At 42.6% G+C, this 20,050-nt stretch overlaps 1 protein-coding gene across 1 annotated transcript; it reads left to right on the plus strand.

Moving 5' to 3' along the window:
- Positions 1–12,363: 12,363 nt before the first annotated feature.
- On the plus strand, positions 12,364–19,458 carry tbx22 (T-box transcription factor 22). Its single transcript, XM_023395928.1, has 8 exons — positions 12,364–12,809; positions 13,234–13,489; positions 14,800–14,901; positions 15,003–15,177; positions 17,022–17,186; positions 17,976–18,040; positions 18,288–18,373; positions 18,468–19,458. The coding sequence occupies exons 1-8, from the start codon at positions 12,584–12,586 to the stop codon at positions 19,013–19,015; spliced, it is 1,623 nt and encodes a 540-aa protein (XP_023251696.1). The 5' UTR covers positions 12,364–12,583; the 3' UTR covers positions 19,016–19,458.
- The last annotated feature ends 592 nt before the right edge of the window (positions 19,459–20,050 follow it).

The following is a 20,050-nucleotide window of genomic DNA, read 5'->3' on the forward strand; positions in this document are numbered from 1 at the left end:
GGTGGGGGGTGGGGGGTGGGGGTAGTGTTAGAATAAAGATCAGGATTGGGCTGCACCAATTTGTGCGTCCTTAACTAGCTAGTTCCTAGCTAACTAGTGCGCGTTACACTGTTTTTTATCATGTCTTTATTTAAACTCGAAAATCATATATTAAAACCTACAACATGTCTTTAGCAATGTAGTAAATATTCCATGAACATAGTTTAGAGTAACAGGGAAATATGTGATTAAGCTAACCTAGTTGGATTTATTGGGTCAATTAGCACAATGTTACCAGCATAGTGTAGCTTTTTGTAATTTGAGATATTGTGTTATTTTTGTGAGACATCTTCTATTATCTTTTCAGTTTGTTCTTATTAAACAACATTAAGTGTTTTCATTGAAGTTTACCTTCCTCTTTTACTCTTCGCTCCAAACAGGTCACATAGTTTCAAGCTAGCGTTAGCTTTGTGTGAAGTTAGCCATCTAAAAGTTAACGTTACATCTGGCAGTTAGCTACAGGGTGTAAATACACAATTATTGTCTAGTTGTTACTAGAAGTTAATTAGAATGAACCCATATACAATTCTCCATTTCGTAAACACTAGCATTATAACTCTGTTAAGTTTAAACTTACAAACAAACAAATCTTGATTAAAACTAGTCTTTGAATCTCATCAGTGTCTACAGTATATGTTTTCTACACAGAAAGTCAAATTCAGTACCATTCTGTTGTACTTAATGAGTCAATTACTTGAGACTAAAATAACATATGATGTAACATATTAGAAAGTTTTATGTGACTTTATTTATGAGGAATTTGTGTGTCGTGTGTTTGAAGCAGCAAAGAGGTGGTAAAAAGACAGAAAAAGAAGAAAACTATGGGATGAAAGGATTTTTGAAGCTCAGGAGTGAAGGAGAGGACAAAAGGTATGACTGTAAGGAGAGGAAAGGTGGGTCCCATATGTATGTGATGAAGGACAACTCAAGGTAAGCAACTGGCACAGGTAGAAAGGAAAAGGTGGAAGAATCAGATCAGATGAAAAAGGATGAAAGGGTACACAGGAGGACGGAGGGATGGAAATGGACGGATGTCTGTTATGTTCCTGAGGGTTAAACTCTGGGGAAATTACCTCATCATCATGAGACTGCTCCAGAGCGCTACAGCCATGTTGACTTTACATCGGTAGAGCACACACACACTCACACACACACAAACACACACACACACCACACACACACACACACACACACACACACACCCTCTGCTGAATCGTGGCCAATAGCATCATAGCCTGAGCCTGGTCGAATCACTTCCAGATTCAGTGACGTCACCTCAGTCAGGTTCACAGGAGGAGCAGACACACACACACACACACACACACACACACACACACACACACACACACACACACACACACACACACCTTTCCACAGCAGGGCGATGCACTGATCTGTATTATTCTTCTGTCATGACACAGAGGTTGCTTCAAGGCTTTAAGGCTCCTACTCAGAGAGAAACCCACAGAGGACTGACTGACAGGCTGAAAGCCACGAGGCTGCAGTCCTCCCTGGACTCTAAATTGTCCGTAATAAGGTGTTAGCAGCCTGCAGAGGTTAGGGAAGAGGTCGTAACACCGTGGGGAAACTGACAATCCCCTTTGCTTCAGCAACTACTGCTGAAGTACCAGAGATTAGATTGGAAATGAAACTGAGTTCTTGAGACTGATTTCTTGATATTTACAATTATCTATCGGCCAAAGACCATACAGTCTACCAAACTTTGAATATTTTTAGACAATGCAAATTATTATTTATTATTACTAATAAGACATACTTTATGAAAGCTTTATAAGTTATAACTATTGAATTTATCAAAGGTGTAAATGTGAATATGGCTGGCAAAAAAAAACACTTGTTTTTATTGATGGCTTATTACTAAGCAATAAAGCCTTAATGAATGATTTATTAACAGTTAAGAAACCCACTATAAACCCGTATAAAGGATGCCTTAGTAGATGGTGGTATTTAAACCACTGGTCTTTACATATATTAATTGTTGTTGTTTTGTTCATTCTATGTTTCCTTGATTTTTCTCTTGTATTTTCTGCTTTAACTGTCTGTAAACAGTTTTTCGTTTTTGTAAAGGACTTAAAAAAACTTCGCTTTGTTTAATGCTGAATAAATTAAGATTTTTAGAGCAACACCAACTACTCCTACTTACAAATAAATTCAACTGAGATCTAAAAGATCAAAACAAAATCTGTGGAAACTCTGTTTTAACTATGTGTACGGCCTGTGTGACAAATGTTTGGTCTCTTGCAAGGCTGGATTTCATATGACCGATGATAACTAAAATCATCACTGTGTACAGGTATAGCAATGTTGTGTGTTTGTGTGTGTGCATGCGTGTGTGTGTGCATGATGGAGGCGAAGGGTTGGAGGATGTAAGAGTAAGCTGCTAAAATTGATAACATCCCCAACACCACCCCTGTTTCTCACCATGTCAAAGTTCACCATGCTAGAAAGAAGATGAATGTGATGTGATATACTGTGGATGAAAGTGATAGCCTGTGTGTGTGTGTGTGTGTGTGTGTGTGTGTGTGTGTGTGTATGTGTGTGTGTTTGTGTGTCTGATTGTCTGCAAGGCCTTTCCTGCACTTCAGAAGTCTAAAACCCTGGTCAGGATGTAGTTATGGAGCGCTAATTTGAGAGCTGTCTGATTGCAGGCTTTCTGTGGGCCCCTACCAAACACACACACACACACACACACACACACACACACACACACACACACACACGTGGACACACAGACACACACACACACACACTCTCTTTATCAGTCATTAATCTATCAGGTGTCATTAACAGGGGAGGATGGGCTGATTGGAACCAGAGGGAGACAGAATGATGTCACACAAACACACTTCACTGCCAGAGTGCTCATGTGTCTGCCTGTCTTTCTTCCATCCTCATCACCACACACACACACACACACACACACACACACACACACACACACACACACACACACACACACACACGCGACTGACATAAAGACAGATAAAAGTGCAAAAGTAGGCCTACAAGGGAAACACTTATTCATGCAGCTTCGCTCTTCTCCAACATCTGAGGCACAGCAAATGAGGAAGGGTTCCTGCCAACACCAGCTTCTATAAAAACGGATCAGTGGAGAGCCTGACGAGAAGACTGAGAAGATTTGACTTGAAAAGTTTGGATACAACAATAATGGGAAAGTTGTTTTGTGTGAAGACAAATGTGTATCTTTAATGAATGAGTCTGTGTTAAGAAGCACAGACGGGTTGTTTCCCCTGCTCCTGTCTGCCACTATTTTAAACCCCCTCCCACAACATACATGAATGCACTTTTACACACAGCTAAGCACACACGCTACAGGGCTATCTTTGGAGGACGAGCTATTGTTTAGCAGTGACAGTAATCCTTTAAAGAGGTGCTATGTTTCCAGGCTGAGAATGGATCTCTTTATTAACACTGACGGAGGCACATTATCTATAAATACAGGCGGGAGCCACTAATAAATCATTTCTCATGGCCCTGATAGAGCACTAACCACAAGGCATTAAGGAATCGTGAATGCAAACCACACGCTGGCAGGCGAGCACTCTGCATGTGTGTGCGTTTGTGTGTGCGAGTGTGTGTGTGAGTTACACCACGCTTTGGCAGGCAGGATGATGGGGCAAGAACTGGGCTTTTGATTGAAATAGCATGTTGTCTTTTGAGTTCCCGTTTCGGCAGCGTTTAAATTATAGTGTCTCTGCTTGGCTGCAGAACGTCTCTCGGGGTGGGAATAAAGTCAGAAAAGAGAAAATGCTTTTCTATACATGTGAGGACAATCCAGATCTGATTAAAGAGATCTTAAATGACTGATTTTCTTTCTGAAGATTTGCTTTAATCAGTGGCAGAAACTATCAATACGTATGTGAACTTTCATGTCCTCAGGTGTTGTATCACGATAGCAAGGGGCGTGGGTTGGGTTCCACCAGCTACTTGTAAAGCCGTGAGTAAAATCCTTCTATATTCTTAGTAAGTAACTGTTTCAAATTAGAGATTTACCAGATTGTGTTGCACCATTAAAACTTAAAGGTGTCGTCTGTAGTGCTGTCCAACTTCCAAAAATGGGCAAACAATACATCAAACCTCATTGCTAATCCTTTGTTAACAGTATTTAACTTTTTTCTGAAATTCTTTTAGTTGGAATATACTTAATGTGGAGAGGTGCTGTCAAAGGCTTCTGTGACCCAGATTTGTTGAACAGCAGCAGTGCAGAAATTTTTGAGCGAGCCTCACCCTTCTAACCAATCAGAGGAGGCCAAAGTCGGGGGCGGGAGCTCAGGACTGTCAGTCAACACATGAACATGCCTCTGGTCTGATAGTAGCTGCTGGATTATTAGCCAAGTCGTTTAGCGAAAAGTGGCATAATTTTTTGTAATTTCAGTGTCATTTCCGTGAAATGTAATTTAAAGTCTCCCAATTTATACTATCAATCATTCATCAGTTAGTGGGTGTTAATAAATAAAAACAACCAATCTCTGTGTAAGAACTACTTTGGCTCTCCACCCAGTGAATGCTTATGTTATGAAATTTAGGCAGCTGAAAAAATGATTTTTCAGAGTTTGTACTATTACTGCAGTTTAAAATAACAAAGAAATAACCATTGCTACTATGCTACTAACTATGCTAACCTAACTTATGTTATTTGGTCACTTAGGTTAACACTGCCCCAACTTTTTATAACTTCATATGTGTTGTTTTTGTGAAATGTAATTTGAAATGTTTTAGCCTTTTATCAAGTGTCTAGCAGATCTCTTTTAAGCTTAAAAACAAACAAGTCATAAAGTATATTAGCAACCTTACATTAGTTTTCTCCGTTACCTCGGCCTCAATAGACATTTTCACCTTCGTAACTTTTGGCTTAAAAACTTGCATTCTTGCTGGATTAACATTATTTCCACTATTCTCATTCTTTGCTCACTTCATCTTGTCTACCCCAGCTAGAGACTAACTCGAGCCAGGCCGCACCAGCCAAACTCTGACAGTTTAACCTTCCTCAGAGGTCACTCCTATTCTTACAGCATCCAGTCCAGCACAGCCTCCTGCCTCAGCTCAGGCCAGCGCTGCCTAACCAATCATACCCCTATCCGGGCCCATTCTGCAGAGATTGGGGAATGAAAGGTCCGATTAGGGCCTGCTGGAAGTATTCAGTGTGCAGCCCTCGCCCCGCCTGGCCCATCACCCCAGTCGCAGTCCCTTCTAACCAGCCCCTCTCCCCTCGGCCCCGTGCTGCTCTGGGCTGTGATTGACATGTGAATTACAGTGTGTGGTGATGATAATAAGAGTGCTAACCGGGGCCAGGCCTGAGCCTTCCAGCCAGCAGCCAATCCCAGCTGGCACGGCCTGAAAGACAACCGCTGCCACCATCTAAAGAGGCAAATAAAAATGACAAGCTAACTGTTAAAGAACTGCTGATTTTTCACATGTTGTTTTAAAAGCTTTTGTGGCTCTGCCAGAATTTTTTTTTAACTCTTTCTCTGTTTTCTCCTAAATTTTCACTCTTCTTCCCCACGACCACATCCAGATATATGAAACCCCTCATTTATCGGGGCAATCTAAAAATAATTCCCTTCCACTGTGGCGAAGCTTTGATAAAAAATATTTGTGTTCAGAATGATTGCGCTCAGTGGGACAAAAACAGATAAAGACGTGTGTGACTGTGGGGTTCCTCAGCCGCATACACTCACAGAACGACGGCTTTCCCCTGAATAATTACTACTTCCCCTCATCGTGCATGTTAACAACACCAAGAGGAGCCCTCGACACATTTCAAACCCTCACTTAGGTTGGCTAACAACCTGAAAGTGTGTTTGTGTTGGAGTGCTGGCATTGTTCACTTTTATGCATTATTTTATCCAAACATAATGTGCTAGTTACACATTATGGCATTAGGAAATTACACTCTAACACCCCGTGGATTAGTTTTCCGCCCCTTGACATCCTTCTGGGAAGAACAATTCTCATTCCCACCGATCTATTCCCAACTCCACAAAGCCCCCGTGGATCCCGGTGCCCTGTTCAATCAGAGTCCTGCTTGGCAGAGCCGCCCCGTCTGGGCCGTCACTCCGAGGAGCTGACGAGACGGAGAGGAGAGAAAAGACGCTCGACTGAGATCCTCACATGCAGAGTCTGACTCTCATTATCAATTACGGCTGTTTTTGTTTCTTTTTACCGCAACCATTAACCACACAGTTACTGGCAGTCAGAGAGAGAGAGAGGGAGAGAGAGAGAGAGAGGAAGAGAGACACGGACAAGGAGAGAAAAGGCAATTTTCATCAAAAAGAATTAGCTATCCAAACAAGTGAGATGAATGTGCCATACAGCCAGATTCACAGCAGGCCTCATGAAAGCGTTGTGGACAGATGAAGATCTATATGTGTTTAATAGGAAGAGGATGAGTAGCAAGGGATAACTAAAGGCTTAGGAAGAGAAAGAGAGAAAAGAGGGGGGAGAAGGAGAAGATAATTCACAACACACTTGTGGTGAGAGGAGGAGGGTGCGTCTTGGCAGAGATGTGACTCTCCTCTCCTCTGTTTTCCTCTTGCCCCCATCCCTCGTTACCCGCCCGGCCAGGCTGAGGCAGAGGGAGCCAGTAAAGGCTGGATGCTGTGGCACATGAGCCATTAAATCTTCCTACACTGCGGGCAGGGGGGAGGCGGTAGTACCAGGCCTCGTGCCCAGGCTCCCCACATGCTGCCAGCCCAGAGAGGAGACCCAGAGAGCAGAGAGCAGAGGTGCTGTGCAGAGGGAGAGGAAGGGTGCAAGAGCAATGCAGAAGGACCAACAGCCTTTTTATCTCTGTCCGGCTTTGCTATTGTAAAGTTAATCAATTAATAAATTGGCTGCAATTAATTCAGAAATGTGTTGCCTGAGTGTTGACTAGGTTTGTATACTACTCATTTGCAACAGCAAATATGTTTTAGTAAAACTGTCATAATTACATTTTTATCAACAAAAGGAGGAAAAAGTTGTAAGTTGTCCCAAAATTTCACATCTGAATATATTCGTCTCATAAGTCTCATAAGTCTCATAAGTATAGGCAACATATTTTATTTGTGTTCCCTAAAATATCCACTCATGCAATAAAATATTTTTATAATTATGTCTATGCACCCGCAGCACTTGGTTACCATTAGGGAAAGAAGTGGTCAGCAGCACTTGAGCACAACACAGGATGAGTTTACTACTGCAAAATACGTACACGTAATTTCCAACAAATCCTCCAACTTAAACCACCATATAGGTCTGCTGTCCCTGCCCTGGGATACGACTCAGACGAGCGGACCAGCAGCAGGTGTCCTGGACCTTTGTCGTCATGGTAACATTGATAAATGGTTGTGGTAAAGAAAGCCATGTCCAATCCACAACCTTAACTGCATTTAAGTTTAGGCACAAGAACCACTTGGTTAGTTTGAGCAAAAGTTTGTGGTTTGGGTTAAAACAAGTACTTCACTAAGGTTGGAGGACCTTTATCGTCATGGTTACAATAATAAATATGAGGTTAATGTTGTCCGTTATGGATAAAAGAAAGAATATAAACTGTTGGTTTAACATGAGAAATAAACGGCAATCTCCTGAGTAAAAGTCCTGTGTTTAATCGATTCATCTATCCACCGACAATTAAACAAAACAACAGGTCAAAACAAGCTGCTTGCACAGACGACCTGTCTTTTCCCATCTGCACGTCTTTTCACACCTATAGTTTATAACAGTTTGCTGTTAAAAAATGTAGTTTTCATTTAAAGTCTTCCAGGGAAAGATAAGCTCGATCTCGTTATCATGGTTGTTCCAGTCTCTTGCACAGGTCTTGTTTTTTTGTGCATGTACCATATGAGAGGCCTATCAGGTCCTTTGGCACAAGCCTTTTATTTGTTCCGAAGTGCAGGAGAAAACATTTGGTGAGGCAGCCTTTTGCTTGTTATGCTCCAAGCTGTTGGAGTATTCTGCCCGACAATATGAGAGCAGTTGAGAGGTGACATCTTTAAAGTGTTAGGCTGGCAATAATCTATATTTTTAACACCTGCTACAAAAAGACCAAAATCAGCAGTGCTTTTGTCTGCGTCATAATATTTTTTCCAACTCCTCTACGTGTCTGTGGCTCAGTGCTTCACTTTAATGGTTCCATATATATGTAAATCTTTGAAAAAATTTTTTTTACAGCTGGTCACTGTAGTTTGGAGGAGTACCAAAAAAATGTAATTTATCAGGGACTGTTGCAGATTTGGTGCTCAGCAGCAAGACGGTGAATAAGGGTTGGACTGAAAATAAACTAAAGTGCCTTTATTCATCATAATGAGGGAACAGGTCGGTCACAGTAGTTACTTGATGTGTTTTTAATTGCTTTTTGGAGGGATATGAAGCTCTGTGGCACAGAGGAAAAGGCTTTGGATTCACAACTTGTTAGTAGGATCAAATAAATGTTGTTTTTTGTCGTTTCATGGGAATTTTCTGACAGTAAGAAAATGTAGATATCACCAGTATTATCTGTTTATGACGTTTATTAAATTTTTTTATTTTTTATTGTAGCTCCACACATGTTTTATCATCATTTATTTTTAATGGTCTGTTATTAATCCACTTGCTTTTTTATTCTGGTTTTAATCTTACATGTCTATATTTTTTATTCTTGTGCATTAGTCTCTGTACTTTTTATCTTTCTACTGTCATTAACTTGTGTGTCGCCTACAGCACTTAGAACTGTAAAAACCTCTGCTTCACAAATAAAACTGGATCGACAGAGACGGGTGGTGATAAGGCAGATTTGCAGAAGTCATGATAGTAGCCAGGAAATATTTAGGTGAAAATAATTATATCTTAAGAACACAGCTCATGTGGTTCCCAGTTCAGCTATATTAAACAGGTGAGATTTTCCTCTTTCTCATCCAGACATCGCGTCAGCAGCCAAATGAGATCAAGCCCACATTTCTCTCAGATTGAAGGAGAGAATTTGGATGCATTTCAACAGCAAATCAAGGGGCAAGATGCAACTGTGTTGGCAGACACAGTCAATTAACTCGTATAGACAGGGAGGGATGTGATCAGCGTCTCACTGACTCTCCCATTAGAGCTGCTAAAGAAGCAGAAGCTATGGATAGACTGCACAGCAAGGATCCCTGCAGGGCCTCGACAGTCTGAGAGGCGCGGTGGACCTCAGACAGCTGTGTGCCCTGAGACAGCGACAAAAGACGGGAGGTTATAAGTAGCAGATGTGACATTACACACACACACACACACACACACACACACACACACACACACCATGGAGCTGATGACATATCAGGGTCAAAGGAATTTGTCACTCTATAATCAGTTATGTTGTAAAAAGCTTTGACTGCTGGTCTTTGTTCTGTTTCTGCTCTCAAGTTGTCTTCGTTGACGTCTTCTCACATCTACTCCAGATGTTTCACCACTGTCTCTCTCAAGCAGAAATTGTCAGTCACAGAATCAACAAATAACAAACAGCTCTTATGCTACTTTCAGGATCACGTTTTGGAAACAATTAGCACATCGTTGTCTCAGTATATGCTGTGTGTATTCCAGGTGAGCCTTCATTCAATTGCAATATAGAGAACTCACATCCCATTAGTGCAACAGTACACTAAGTGTGTACAGCGTTCTCTATTCAAACACTCCACATATGTCACAGTGGACGGGTGGTGGAAGTTTGACGTTTGGCAGTGAGTGGGCATCCGCTCCGGCAGCCCATGCCCAGAATAAACCTCACACACACACACACACACACACACACACACACACACACACACACACACACACAAACTGCTCAGCATCAGAATCCAACTTAAAACAAACCATCAGGGGGCCCCGTCACATCCACTCAGCACTGAGTTACAGACAGACAGGCCTGTTTATAAACACACACACACACATACACACACACACACACATATATGCATTAAGTTGTGAGCATGTGCACACATACAGTACGGACAGATGCCTACCATGAGTCTATGGTTGGAGGTGATTACTCTTTGGGCACCAGCCTGCAGCCGCGCGCGCGCGCGCACACACACACGCGCGCACACACACACACACACACACACACTTCAGCCTGAGTGTCAGTCATCAAGTCAGTGAAAAACGAATGAGAACGTAAACAAAGCAAACAGCCATATTTTAGAAACAGCAGAATTTCACTTTGACCAACACAAGTTAAAGTTAAACTCCATGATTAATGCGCTGCCCTTGAATCCCCTGTTTAATCTACCTGGTGATGTGCATTTAAAGGCCTACCACTATGTTTCAATTGCTAAACCAATTATTCGCAAATACGTATTAATTAGCCCATGGAATCGCAAATCAACAGCATGCGAGCGAGCCTGAAGGCCAAAATGATCGGAAAGCCTAATTGCAGCTGGTCGTCAAACTTCCGCATTAATGGAAACCTGAAGCCCGTGCTAAATTGGATTTGAGTCTCGCTTCCGCCAAGCGTGCGTATTGTGCCTAATAAGAGGAAACATGTGTGCCAAACATTCCTGGACGGGACAAATGCAGATTTGCACTGGATTAGGATTCATAAAACAACCAAAAAGCAGCTTCCTGTTGTGTTTAGCAGAGCCAGGCGAGGCCCGCGTACCCGTCATCACTCCACTGACATCCCATAATCCCATGACGAAGATTTATGAGCTGACTGTTGAAGACAACATGGAAAAATAATCGCTCAAACTTGAGTGGAAGGAAACTGCACAGGCTATTTCTATCAGTTTCTTTGGGTCTTTTATTTCAGTAAGGAGCAGCAGCAGGCCTGTGCGCGCGCACACAGAGACACTGCAGTTATTTCTGTTGCACTTTTTTCCTTCCACAGCTCGAAACCAGGCCGCGTGTTTGGGATGCACTTTGTTACAGTATTGAAAGGAAAGGACAAGTAGGGAAGGATAAACATAAATCCAGGCCGCGGTCCTGAAACGGGTTATGATGACAGAGAACATGTGATTCCGGTTGGTCATAGTTCTCCATTTCCCGGCTGTTGTCGGAGATTTCCATCACCAACCAAACCAACCGTGCCGTAAACACAGCCCTCATTTGTTTTCTCCTCTGAGCAATTATATCATGTGATTAAAAAACATTTTAAATAGAGCCTTCGATGACTTTTATTTGTGTAAAGCGGATCTATTTCATGTCGAGCAGTAATGTAATAATCCCGAGCTGTCATTACGGCCCAGTTTCTCCCTGTGCGCCAAACTCCATCTGATCTCCGCACTTATGAAAACCAGACTGGCGCACACCCTCACCGGGCACCGCAAAAGAAAAGGGGGTGGGGGAGGGGAGGATCCCACTTCTGTACCGGAGGAACGGGAGACAAGAGAGCGCTTTAAGGAAAAAGCCTGCAAATTAATATAGGAAATGTTAGCTTCAACAGAAATGCAGCGTGTTTCGTGAAGATATATTTTACCCTCCAGATGGTCTGAATTAACAGACTTAAATATTTGTGCCTAGACTCCCTTTATGGTGCTCTAAAATGCACATTGTATTTATCTATCCACTGTCTAAATGGAGGGGGGCAACATGGGAAACAATCTGAAGGATTGTTTCTGCAATATATATATAAAAAAAACCTAAGAGAAAAACCTGCTTCACAAAATTACATTTAAATTTAACACATTGCCAACTTAAATTCAGTCTATCAAATTCCTTTTACTTGATATTTTGGCGGCCTACTCCTTTCACACTTCATTTGGGGGAATTGATTGGACTTTCATTATATAAAGAAAGTGGAACTAACCTGCAAAAAAAAAATTGCCCTACTCTTATGCAGGTCAGCTCATCCAACAGTGACACTTCGCGCGTAAAGATGCTGCTGCTGATTGTCCTGGATGCGCAAAAGCCACTGAGACCAAGCGAACACTGCAAAAAATATCTGTTGTTTGCCGAGTCTCATTAGTTTCCTTCAGCTTGTGCGAAAAACTGAAAATGTGTTGACTTGTTTCCTTTCAAATCAACTTCATTCAACTGTGTCTTGAATCTGATGTCACCTGTTGATACTGATAAAGTAATCGGTCTCTTTTTGCGATGTTTCAAATATGTTTAAAGAAAAAACACGGTGGATTTAAACAGAAAAGCAATGATTTTACTCTTGTAGTGGAATGTTTTGTTCGTCGTTGCAGGAAAATGGGATTGTACAGTCGGAATAAGAGTGAGGGTGGATATTTTTTGCAGCGCAGTCCCATGTGGAGGAATGCACGCTGCGCTCTTCCCTCCCTCTCTGTGACGCGCAGAGGGGAACCAGAGGAACAAGCCCTCTGTGAGACAGAGAGGAAAGGGGAGACACAGAAACGGATAAAGAGGAAGAGAGTGGAATATTGTGGTGAGGACGAGAGGCGTGCCAATAATCAAGGATTTTGGATGAAGGTGTGTGCCTCGGAGAACACATGGGAACGCACCGGATCAATTACGCAGCGTCACGGAGCCGCCGTGAGAGAAGAGGGGCTCCCTGAGGTGCTGCTGCTGCTGCTGCTGCTGCTGCTGTTGCCTGTTCTGCCCCGTCCTGTCCTGAATGAGCCGGGACACTGAGTCTGACGCGGGACTAAGTCAAAGTTCAGACGGATATAAGTCTCGTAGGAAGACGGGATCTTTCGCCAAGATGCAGGGTCTGAGCTCCCGGGCTCACGCCTTTTCAGTTGAGGCGCTGGTGGGGAAACCCTGCAAGAGGATGAAAGTGTCGGAGGGACACGAGTCAAGTTCAGCCGGAGACACCGTCGGCGATACGAGCATCTTCACTGGTGAGACAGAAGGAAACTCCTGCTGGATTTTCAAGCACATCTCACTCCTTTTACATTCATTTTACGCACAAGCTCGAACAACAAAACGCACAACCACAGGCCACAGTATATTTTGTGTTTATTCTATTTTTTTTTTTTACAATTTAATCTAATTCTATTTTTAATAGTTAAAATCCAAAATGATGAAATTCAATTCTAGAAAGTTTTGTAAATATTCTCCATCCTGACAAACTGCAGCAACGTTCTGTTTCTATTTTATATAAAAATCAACATTTTTGGTTCAATATCTTTAATTTCATCAGTTTCTTCAAATTAAAACATTAAATTAAATTTCAGCTAAATCATAAATGATTTTGGTAAACAATGCATGGATCACTTGGTTCATTTTCTCCACATCTCACTTCTATTCTTTTGCACTTTTCAGGCCTGCGCGAGTATCCGGTCAGCCTGGTGAAGAAAGCAGGTTCAACACAGAGTGGGGCGGAGGACACCTCCTGTGACCCGCAGAGACAGACTGTCGGGTCAGGGCCTGTGGAACCTGACGGAGAAGGAGGGGAGAACAAGCCGAAGGAGAACGACTGTCGCCCGGACAGAGAGGTCCGCGTAGAGCTGCAGGGCTCCGAGCTGTGGAAGAGATTCTATGAGATCGGCACCGAGATGATCATCACTAAAGCTGGGAGGTATGAAAAGCTGCAGAGAAATTGGCTTTACACTGAACTATAAGAACAGTCGAGACGTTGGTAAACACATTCAGGAAAGATTACACACATTTAAGAGGCCATTACTTTTCTATCCTTCAGAACTTCCCAACTCCAAACTTATCTGCCAAGAAGCAAGAGGAGCAATAACTATTTTATTATTTGAATTACTGGCTCTATAATATACAGGCTATCATTTGGCCAGTACGTTCTAAGGTTAATTATTTTAAACTGTCAAAACTATCACAGTCACAAAGTCTTTATATGGATTATTTAATTTTTTAGTCATTTATTGCATCATATTTAAAAAATAAAATAAAATAAAAATGACAAAAGTCAGTTTCCACATGAAAATCTGAGCAGGCCTCGGACGCTGCAGCCCGGGCCTCGCTGTGTAAACGGTTTTGACCTTTGACTCTGTCTTTCATTTGCGACCCGTTGTGATTAAATGTTAGTTTCCGCGTTGAGGTGCCAAATATAAATGATACAATATAATCAGGCATTTACATAAACTGTTGTGTGGTGACACAGGTGCGCGGTTATCAGGCGCTTTGAAAGCGCTGAAGCTGATCAGGAGTGAGGAGGGGGGAAAAACGTTTTCTGAGGAAATGATTTGAACCACAGGTGAAGGCGTGGGGGGGGAAGTGCATTTACCTTGTTGAAATATAATTCATGATGTACATTGTTTTGCTTGATATTTTGAAATAGAAATGTGTCAAGTTTTCAAAAGTAATAGGAGTAAATTTATATCGTTTATTTAAGTAACTCAAATCTGGAAAATGATTGCATTTTGTCAAACTGAAATACGCTGTATTTTCCAGCGGCTGGAGACTAATAGAGATTAAAATAAGAGCTATAATCCAAGACTATCACCTGCACAATGAAACCGTTAGTCCGATGACACCAACTTTATTTGTGTTCAGATGGGTTACTATGTGCGTCCTCACTGTTTTTCCTCCAGTGATGAGTTATTGGGACATAACTACTTGCTGAAATCTAAGTTCCGTTTATTCAATTACCGAGAACACGCGCTATAAATCTCGGCAGTGAAGATGCCCTCGTGGCCCCTCGAGGTCCATGAACTTTCCTCTGAACTTGGCCGCTACAGGCAGGAAAGTTTCTGCCTCCGGTTTTTGCTGCCTGATCTCTTTCTGTCTCATTTTATGATGTGAAATCCATGAGGGGCGAAATACACTTCTACCCATTTTACGGAAGATAAAAAAAAAAAGATTTAATTTAAAATGGATAAAAAATGAGTCATTCCTCATTTCTCTCTTCTCTCACCTCCTCAGGAGAATGTTTCCGTCAGTGCGCGTCAAAGTGCGCAATCTGGACCCGTGCCAGCAGTATTACATCGCAATGGACGTCATGCCCGTGGACTCCAAACGCTACAGGTGTGTGTGTGTGTGTGTGTGTGTGTGTATGTGTATGTGTTAAATTATTAACTCAGTATCCATGTATTTGTTAATGTACTCACATGTATACACGCCCGCAGGTATGTGTACCACAGCTCGCAGTGGATGGTGGCTGGAAACACGGACCACTCCTGCATCTCTCCCCGGCTCTACGTGCACCCGGACTCGCCATGCGCAGGGGAGACGTGGATGCGTCAGGTCATCAGCTTTGACCGGGTCAAACTCACCAACAACGAGATGGATGATAAGGGACATGTAGGTAACACATCTGAGCATCTGCTTCCTCTTTATCTGTCCAACAGATAATGGATAAAGGATAAATGTTGTGTAGGCCTATACAGGTGAGACACATTAGTGAAAATGGTGGGACTGACTTTTATTGCTCATCACTATTCTTTACTGCTCTACTGTTTTTTTATGTTTTGATTTATAACACCACACTTTAAAGACATTTTCTGAATATCTGACAGTGTTATTGTGCGTAATTTGAGAGTTCACATAAGAAAAGATCATCACTTGGTGTGTACACTGGTATGAAACAGCAGCCACAGTCCTCCTTGGACTGCTGTCATACACATCTTGAACCACGTTGGGCGATTCTTCAGGATGGAAGGCCTGCGTGTCTTTTAGGGATAAAGGAAGTGGAAATCCTTCTCTGCTCCACAACCTCCAGTAAAAGTTCAGATATGTGCAGATGTGACTGATGTGGTGACTGAGGGGGCTACAGGAGGCTTTCCACTTGATCCTGCTGTTTATAAAACCACCACTGAATTTAGTTGGTAGTGTGTATGGAGGATTCATTATTCTGGTGGATGACGAAGGAATGTAGAAACAGTGTTGGTGCCGCAGAGCTGAAACTAAAACAGACTCATAATCCGTGATGTTGTCGCGGTCAATTCATAACCCTGTAACCGGCTGAGTTTGGTTTTAAACACTAATAAACAAGTGTTGATTATCTGACCTTTTATGACACTCACACATATTTCTGTTTGCCAACTTTACTGCTTTGTGTATTTTAGGAAGAAAAAAATCAGCATCCTATTTTGAGGTCCTGTTACAATATATAATCTTATTTGGCTTCGTCCTTAAAAGGTAGAAGTGCAGATTTAAAGACTCAGAGTGGCAGTGGTCAAACTGGTCATTTAATTTATTATTTTACTTTTTTAATTTTACAATGTACTTCCCCAAATATACAAAATGAGGATAATAACAACACACCACAACAACTACACAATAAACTGTTAAATTAAATTTTAGGAAATCAGTTTTACTGAGATAAACTTCTTTTTGCAGTTTTTAGCCTCCAGCAAACATGATGAATTTTTATAGACATGTCAAATTAAAATCATATTAATATCCACAAAATAGTTTGTTACTATCATTAATGTGAAACTGTAAGTGAATGACATTTGATGTCATTTGTTAATTTAATTGTTGAATCGCACATTTTAGTTCCAGCTGTAGTTTTAACGTAATATAATGTTATTTGGCAGCGTATTATTTCATATAATCATCACCTAATGTAATTAATAAGTGGTGTAGATGAAGTTATTTCCACTATGAAATAAAGAGATTTAACAGACAGAGAAACAGTATGAGAGGCCGGATTCCACAGTTCTTTGATTAATATCTTTAAAATGATTTGAAAATTCAAGTTTTGGCAAAACACACAAACTACTGGACGACTAACTATACACCCTGAGGCCGGAGCAATTAGTTGGTAAATCAGTTAGTCGATCAACAGATCAGCAGTTTGATGGATTAATTGTTAAATAGCATAATATTTAACTTTACAATCAAAAATGCCACATTTTCTCTGACTGCAGCCTCTCAGCCGAGGATCTGCTGCTTTTTTGTCTCATGTGGAAAGTGGATATCTGTGTTTAGACAAAAGCAGCAAACAGCTTTACTGTAGGAAACTGTGATGGATATTTTTCACTGCTGTCTGACATTTCACAGACCAAATGCTTCACTGAAAAACTGGTCTTCAGACACACTGATAATAAAAATAATTGTTAGTTGGAGCGCCCATAGATACAGATAGGTAGAACTTTCAGATAATGATATAATAAGAGTCCCGCCTTCATCTCTTGATACAGATTATTCTGCAGTCGATGCATAAATACAAGCCACGTGTGCACATCATCCGGCACGACCCTCGGATGGACTTGTCTCAGATCCAGTCGCTGCCTGCTGAAGGAGTGCACAGCTTCTCCTTCCCAGAAACGGAGTTCACCACAGTCACAGCCTATCAGAATCAACAGGTAAAAAACACCATCAACACTCAGGATAGTAAAATACTAGGGTTAAAAAAATGATGTGCAGTGAGGATATATTCAAAATGTTTAGTTATTTACTCGTCTAGTTTTTGTATATTCAAATAAAAACGAGTATTACTGAGTATTTGATCTTGCTAACTGACATTCTTTATCATTTATGTGACCAACACATTCAAAAAGCAGATGTTCAGACTTTGTCATAGACGTAGTGATTGTTGTTATGACTCAGTCAACAGCTCAGGCCTGTTAGACCTCTCCTGAAAATGTTTTAATCTTCACATCATGAAGATGATGAGGCCCACTCCCCTGTGGTCTCAGCCCGATCATAAATTTGCAGTGTCCTGATTTTCAGCGGGGTCAGTTGCTCAGAGAGGGTGTGTGTGTTCCCGTGCAGGGGAGCCGACCCCAGTGTTGGCTCCCATTCCTCCAGTAACAGAGCCGTCCGCGGGGACTGCCAGCTCTTTTCATCAGGGCTCATTTTACGATCAGCGAACGTATTATTACAGAAACTCAGTAACGAGCTGTGACTGGGCCGACTGCTGGAGTCCACAGCCCATTAAAGCACCAAATAAAACTGTACGACCCCGAACCCCCTTCTCCAAGAACCCTGTTTGACATGGCCGATCGCCCTGGGTGCTGCTGGGAGACGCAGTCCCTGAGGGAGAGCTTTGCCACTCTCCGCGCTGTTGTAAAGCTGAGCTCATTGTTAGCTTAACACGTCACCACTTGACACCTCCGCTCTAACGCCATGTCTGTCCCTCTCTCCTGGGCAAGATCACAAAACTGAAGATCGACAGGAACCCGTTCGCCAAGGGCTTCAGAGATCCAGGAAGGAACAGGTACAGAAAAATTCACCGAGCACCGACACTCACTCTAGCTCAGAGAGTACTCCACTGAAGGACCCAAGAGGGATTTAAGGTTCAACCACTGAAACCTGATGCCACATAAAACCTTCAAATGAAGTTGAGCTGTGTAGTGCAGAATTTCACACCTCTCAGAACCAACATTTAAATACCTGGAATAACATTTTTCAGTGCTTTTACAGTATATATGTGTGTGTGTATGTGTGTGTGTGTGTGTGTACAGAGGGGTGTTGGATGGCCTATTGGAGTCATATCCCTGGAGAACTCCTCTCAGCTTGGACTTCAAGCCATTCACCATACAGCTCCAAGGTACTGTGCTGCAGCTCTCATAAATTCTCTCTCTCCCTCTCTCTCTCTCTCTCTTTATATCTGTAATTCACGTTTCTGACTTCTCCTCCAACAGGGAGCTCAGGGTCACCAGCCGGCGGTGTGAAGAGCCTCCTCCCTCTCTCCTCATCCTCATCCCTTCACCCGTTCTCCGTCTCCGCGCTCTCCTGCCAGGACGCCGCTCTCCACACCCTGGCTCTCCCGCTCTACGGCAAGACCTCCATCACCTCACCCAGCGCCTCCCCGCTGCCCGGCAGCAGAGCGTTCTCCTCCCTGGGAGCAGACAGACTGAGAGGCCTGCCCCCGCTCTCCCCGCTAACAGACCTCCCGCTCCTCTCTGCTCTGCAGGGGAAGAAACCTCCCCACTGTAGGGATCCCTGTCTTCACAGGTCTCCGGGGAGCCCCCCCTGCCTCATCCACCCCCACAGCCCCCTCAGCCCTCAGGGGCCTTCTCTCTTCCCTCATCTCTCTGACACTGCGGGGCCCTACTGTCTTTACCGCTACAGCCTCCCCCTGAACCCCCAACTCACAGCTATTTCCCGGCACGCCAAGCTCGCAGAAGACACCACAGACTGTCTGCTGCGCCAGTCTCCGTGGCACCCGACCACCAACCACTGCCTCTGACAGCTGGAACGCACTTGCAGGCTCTGGCCCATTGAGTATAACAAGCCAGAGCTTATTGCAACAAAACAGAGAGGGGTCATTCCCTTTGAGCAAGACTCAAAGGAGCAACAAACACAGAACTCTGGGGACGTTTCTGTATTTAAAAACTACTTTGTACACTGCAGCACAAAAACTGATCCAGAAGCAGACTGTGAGCAGGTCCTCTTCTCTATGCACACGCAACTAAACCCAAAGAGACCAACATTGGAGTAAACAGAATTGTAGGCAGGATGTAGATTTTTCTTTGCGACAAAAAGCAGCGTCTTGCTGCCTTAACTGCTTCACATGGTGTTACCAAAGAGCATCAGCAATAGGACCTGAGGTATGTAATGCAACTGTTAATGAACATGACTGTTAAACTGACCATAAGTGCCCATTAAAGTATGTTTCATATTTTTTGTTCAGATCATGCACCAGCATTCAAAATGTTCTTCTCCCTCACATACAGCGTGTATAAACAAAATGAAAGAGGAAACACGTTTCCCATGTTTTCTAGTTGTATTGACATAAATATACGCTGTATTTCGAAGTAAGCAGAAACACATGAGCAACAGGAAATGATTTCTAATGAGAACTGATACAGAAATCTCCTCTTCTGTAATTATCAAGTGGTATTCACTGAAACTGAACAAAAGTGTGTTTTGTGTTCTTCGATCTCTAAACTCAGCTGAATCCCAGTGTCAGGCTTGGCCGTGCCTGACTAATAACATGAGCTCATCAGGTCTTTCTGTGATTTTAGGGGAAGAACAACAGCTGCCAGGATTCAGGCGGCCAGTTTCCATTCCTGTACTTTATTACCAATAATAGGACTAATCAGAGACGCATGGAGGTGAAACGGTTATTCTATAGAGGCCTTTATTAGCTGCAGTCTGTAACAAGACTGGAACAAGGCTCCTCGCGGTGTAAAATGGACTAAAGCAGCCGTGTCATCATTATTGTAGTCACTGTTGTAACATTGTTCCAGGTAAATCAATACCGCTGTGTGAAGACTGGACT

Source organism: Seriola lalandi, unplaced genomic scaffold, assembly GCF_002814215.2.
Source record: "Seriola lalandi dorsalis isolate HSWRI2012SDOR001 ecotype SW California unplaced genomic scaffold, Sedor1 jcf7180002054971, whole genome shotgun sequence".
Classification (NCBI taxonomy): domain Eukaryota; kingdom Metazoa; phylum Chordata; class Actinopteri; order Carangiformes; family Carangidae; genus Seriola; species Seriola lalandi.

What these genes read in the sequence shown, in the direction of transcription:
- tbx22 (XM_023395928.1), top strand. Translation starts at nt 12,584, where the DNA reads ATGAGCCGGGACACTGAGTCTGACGCGGGACTAAGTCAAAGTTCAGAC. An exon ending in GTGGACTCCAAACGCTACAG is followed by an intron (nt 14,902 to 15,002) that starts GTGTGTGTGTGT and finishes ACACGCCCGCAG; the next exon opens with GTATGTGTACCACAGCTCGC. An exon ending in ATTCACCATACAGCTCCAAG is followed by an intron (nt 18,374 to 18,467) that starts GTACTGTGCTGC and finishes CTCCTCCAACAG; the next exon opens with GGAGCTCAGGGTCACCAGCC.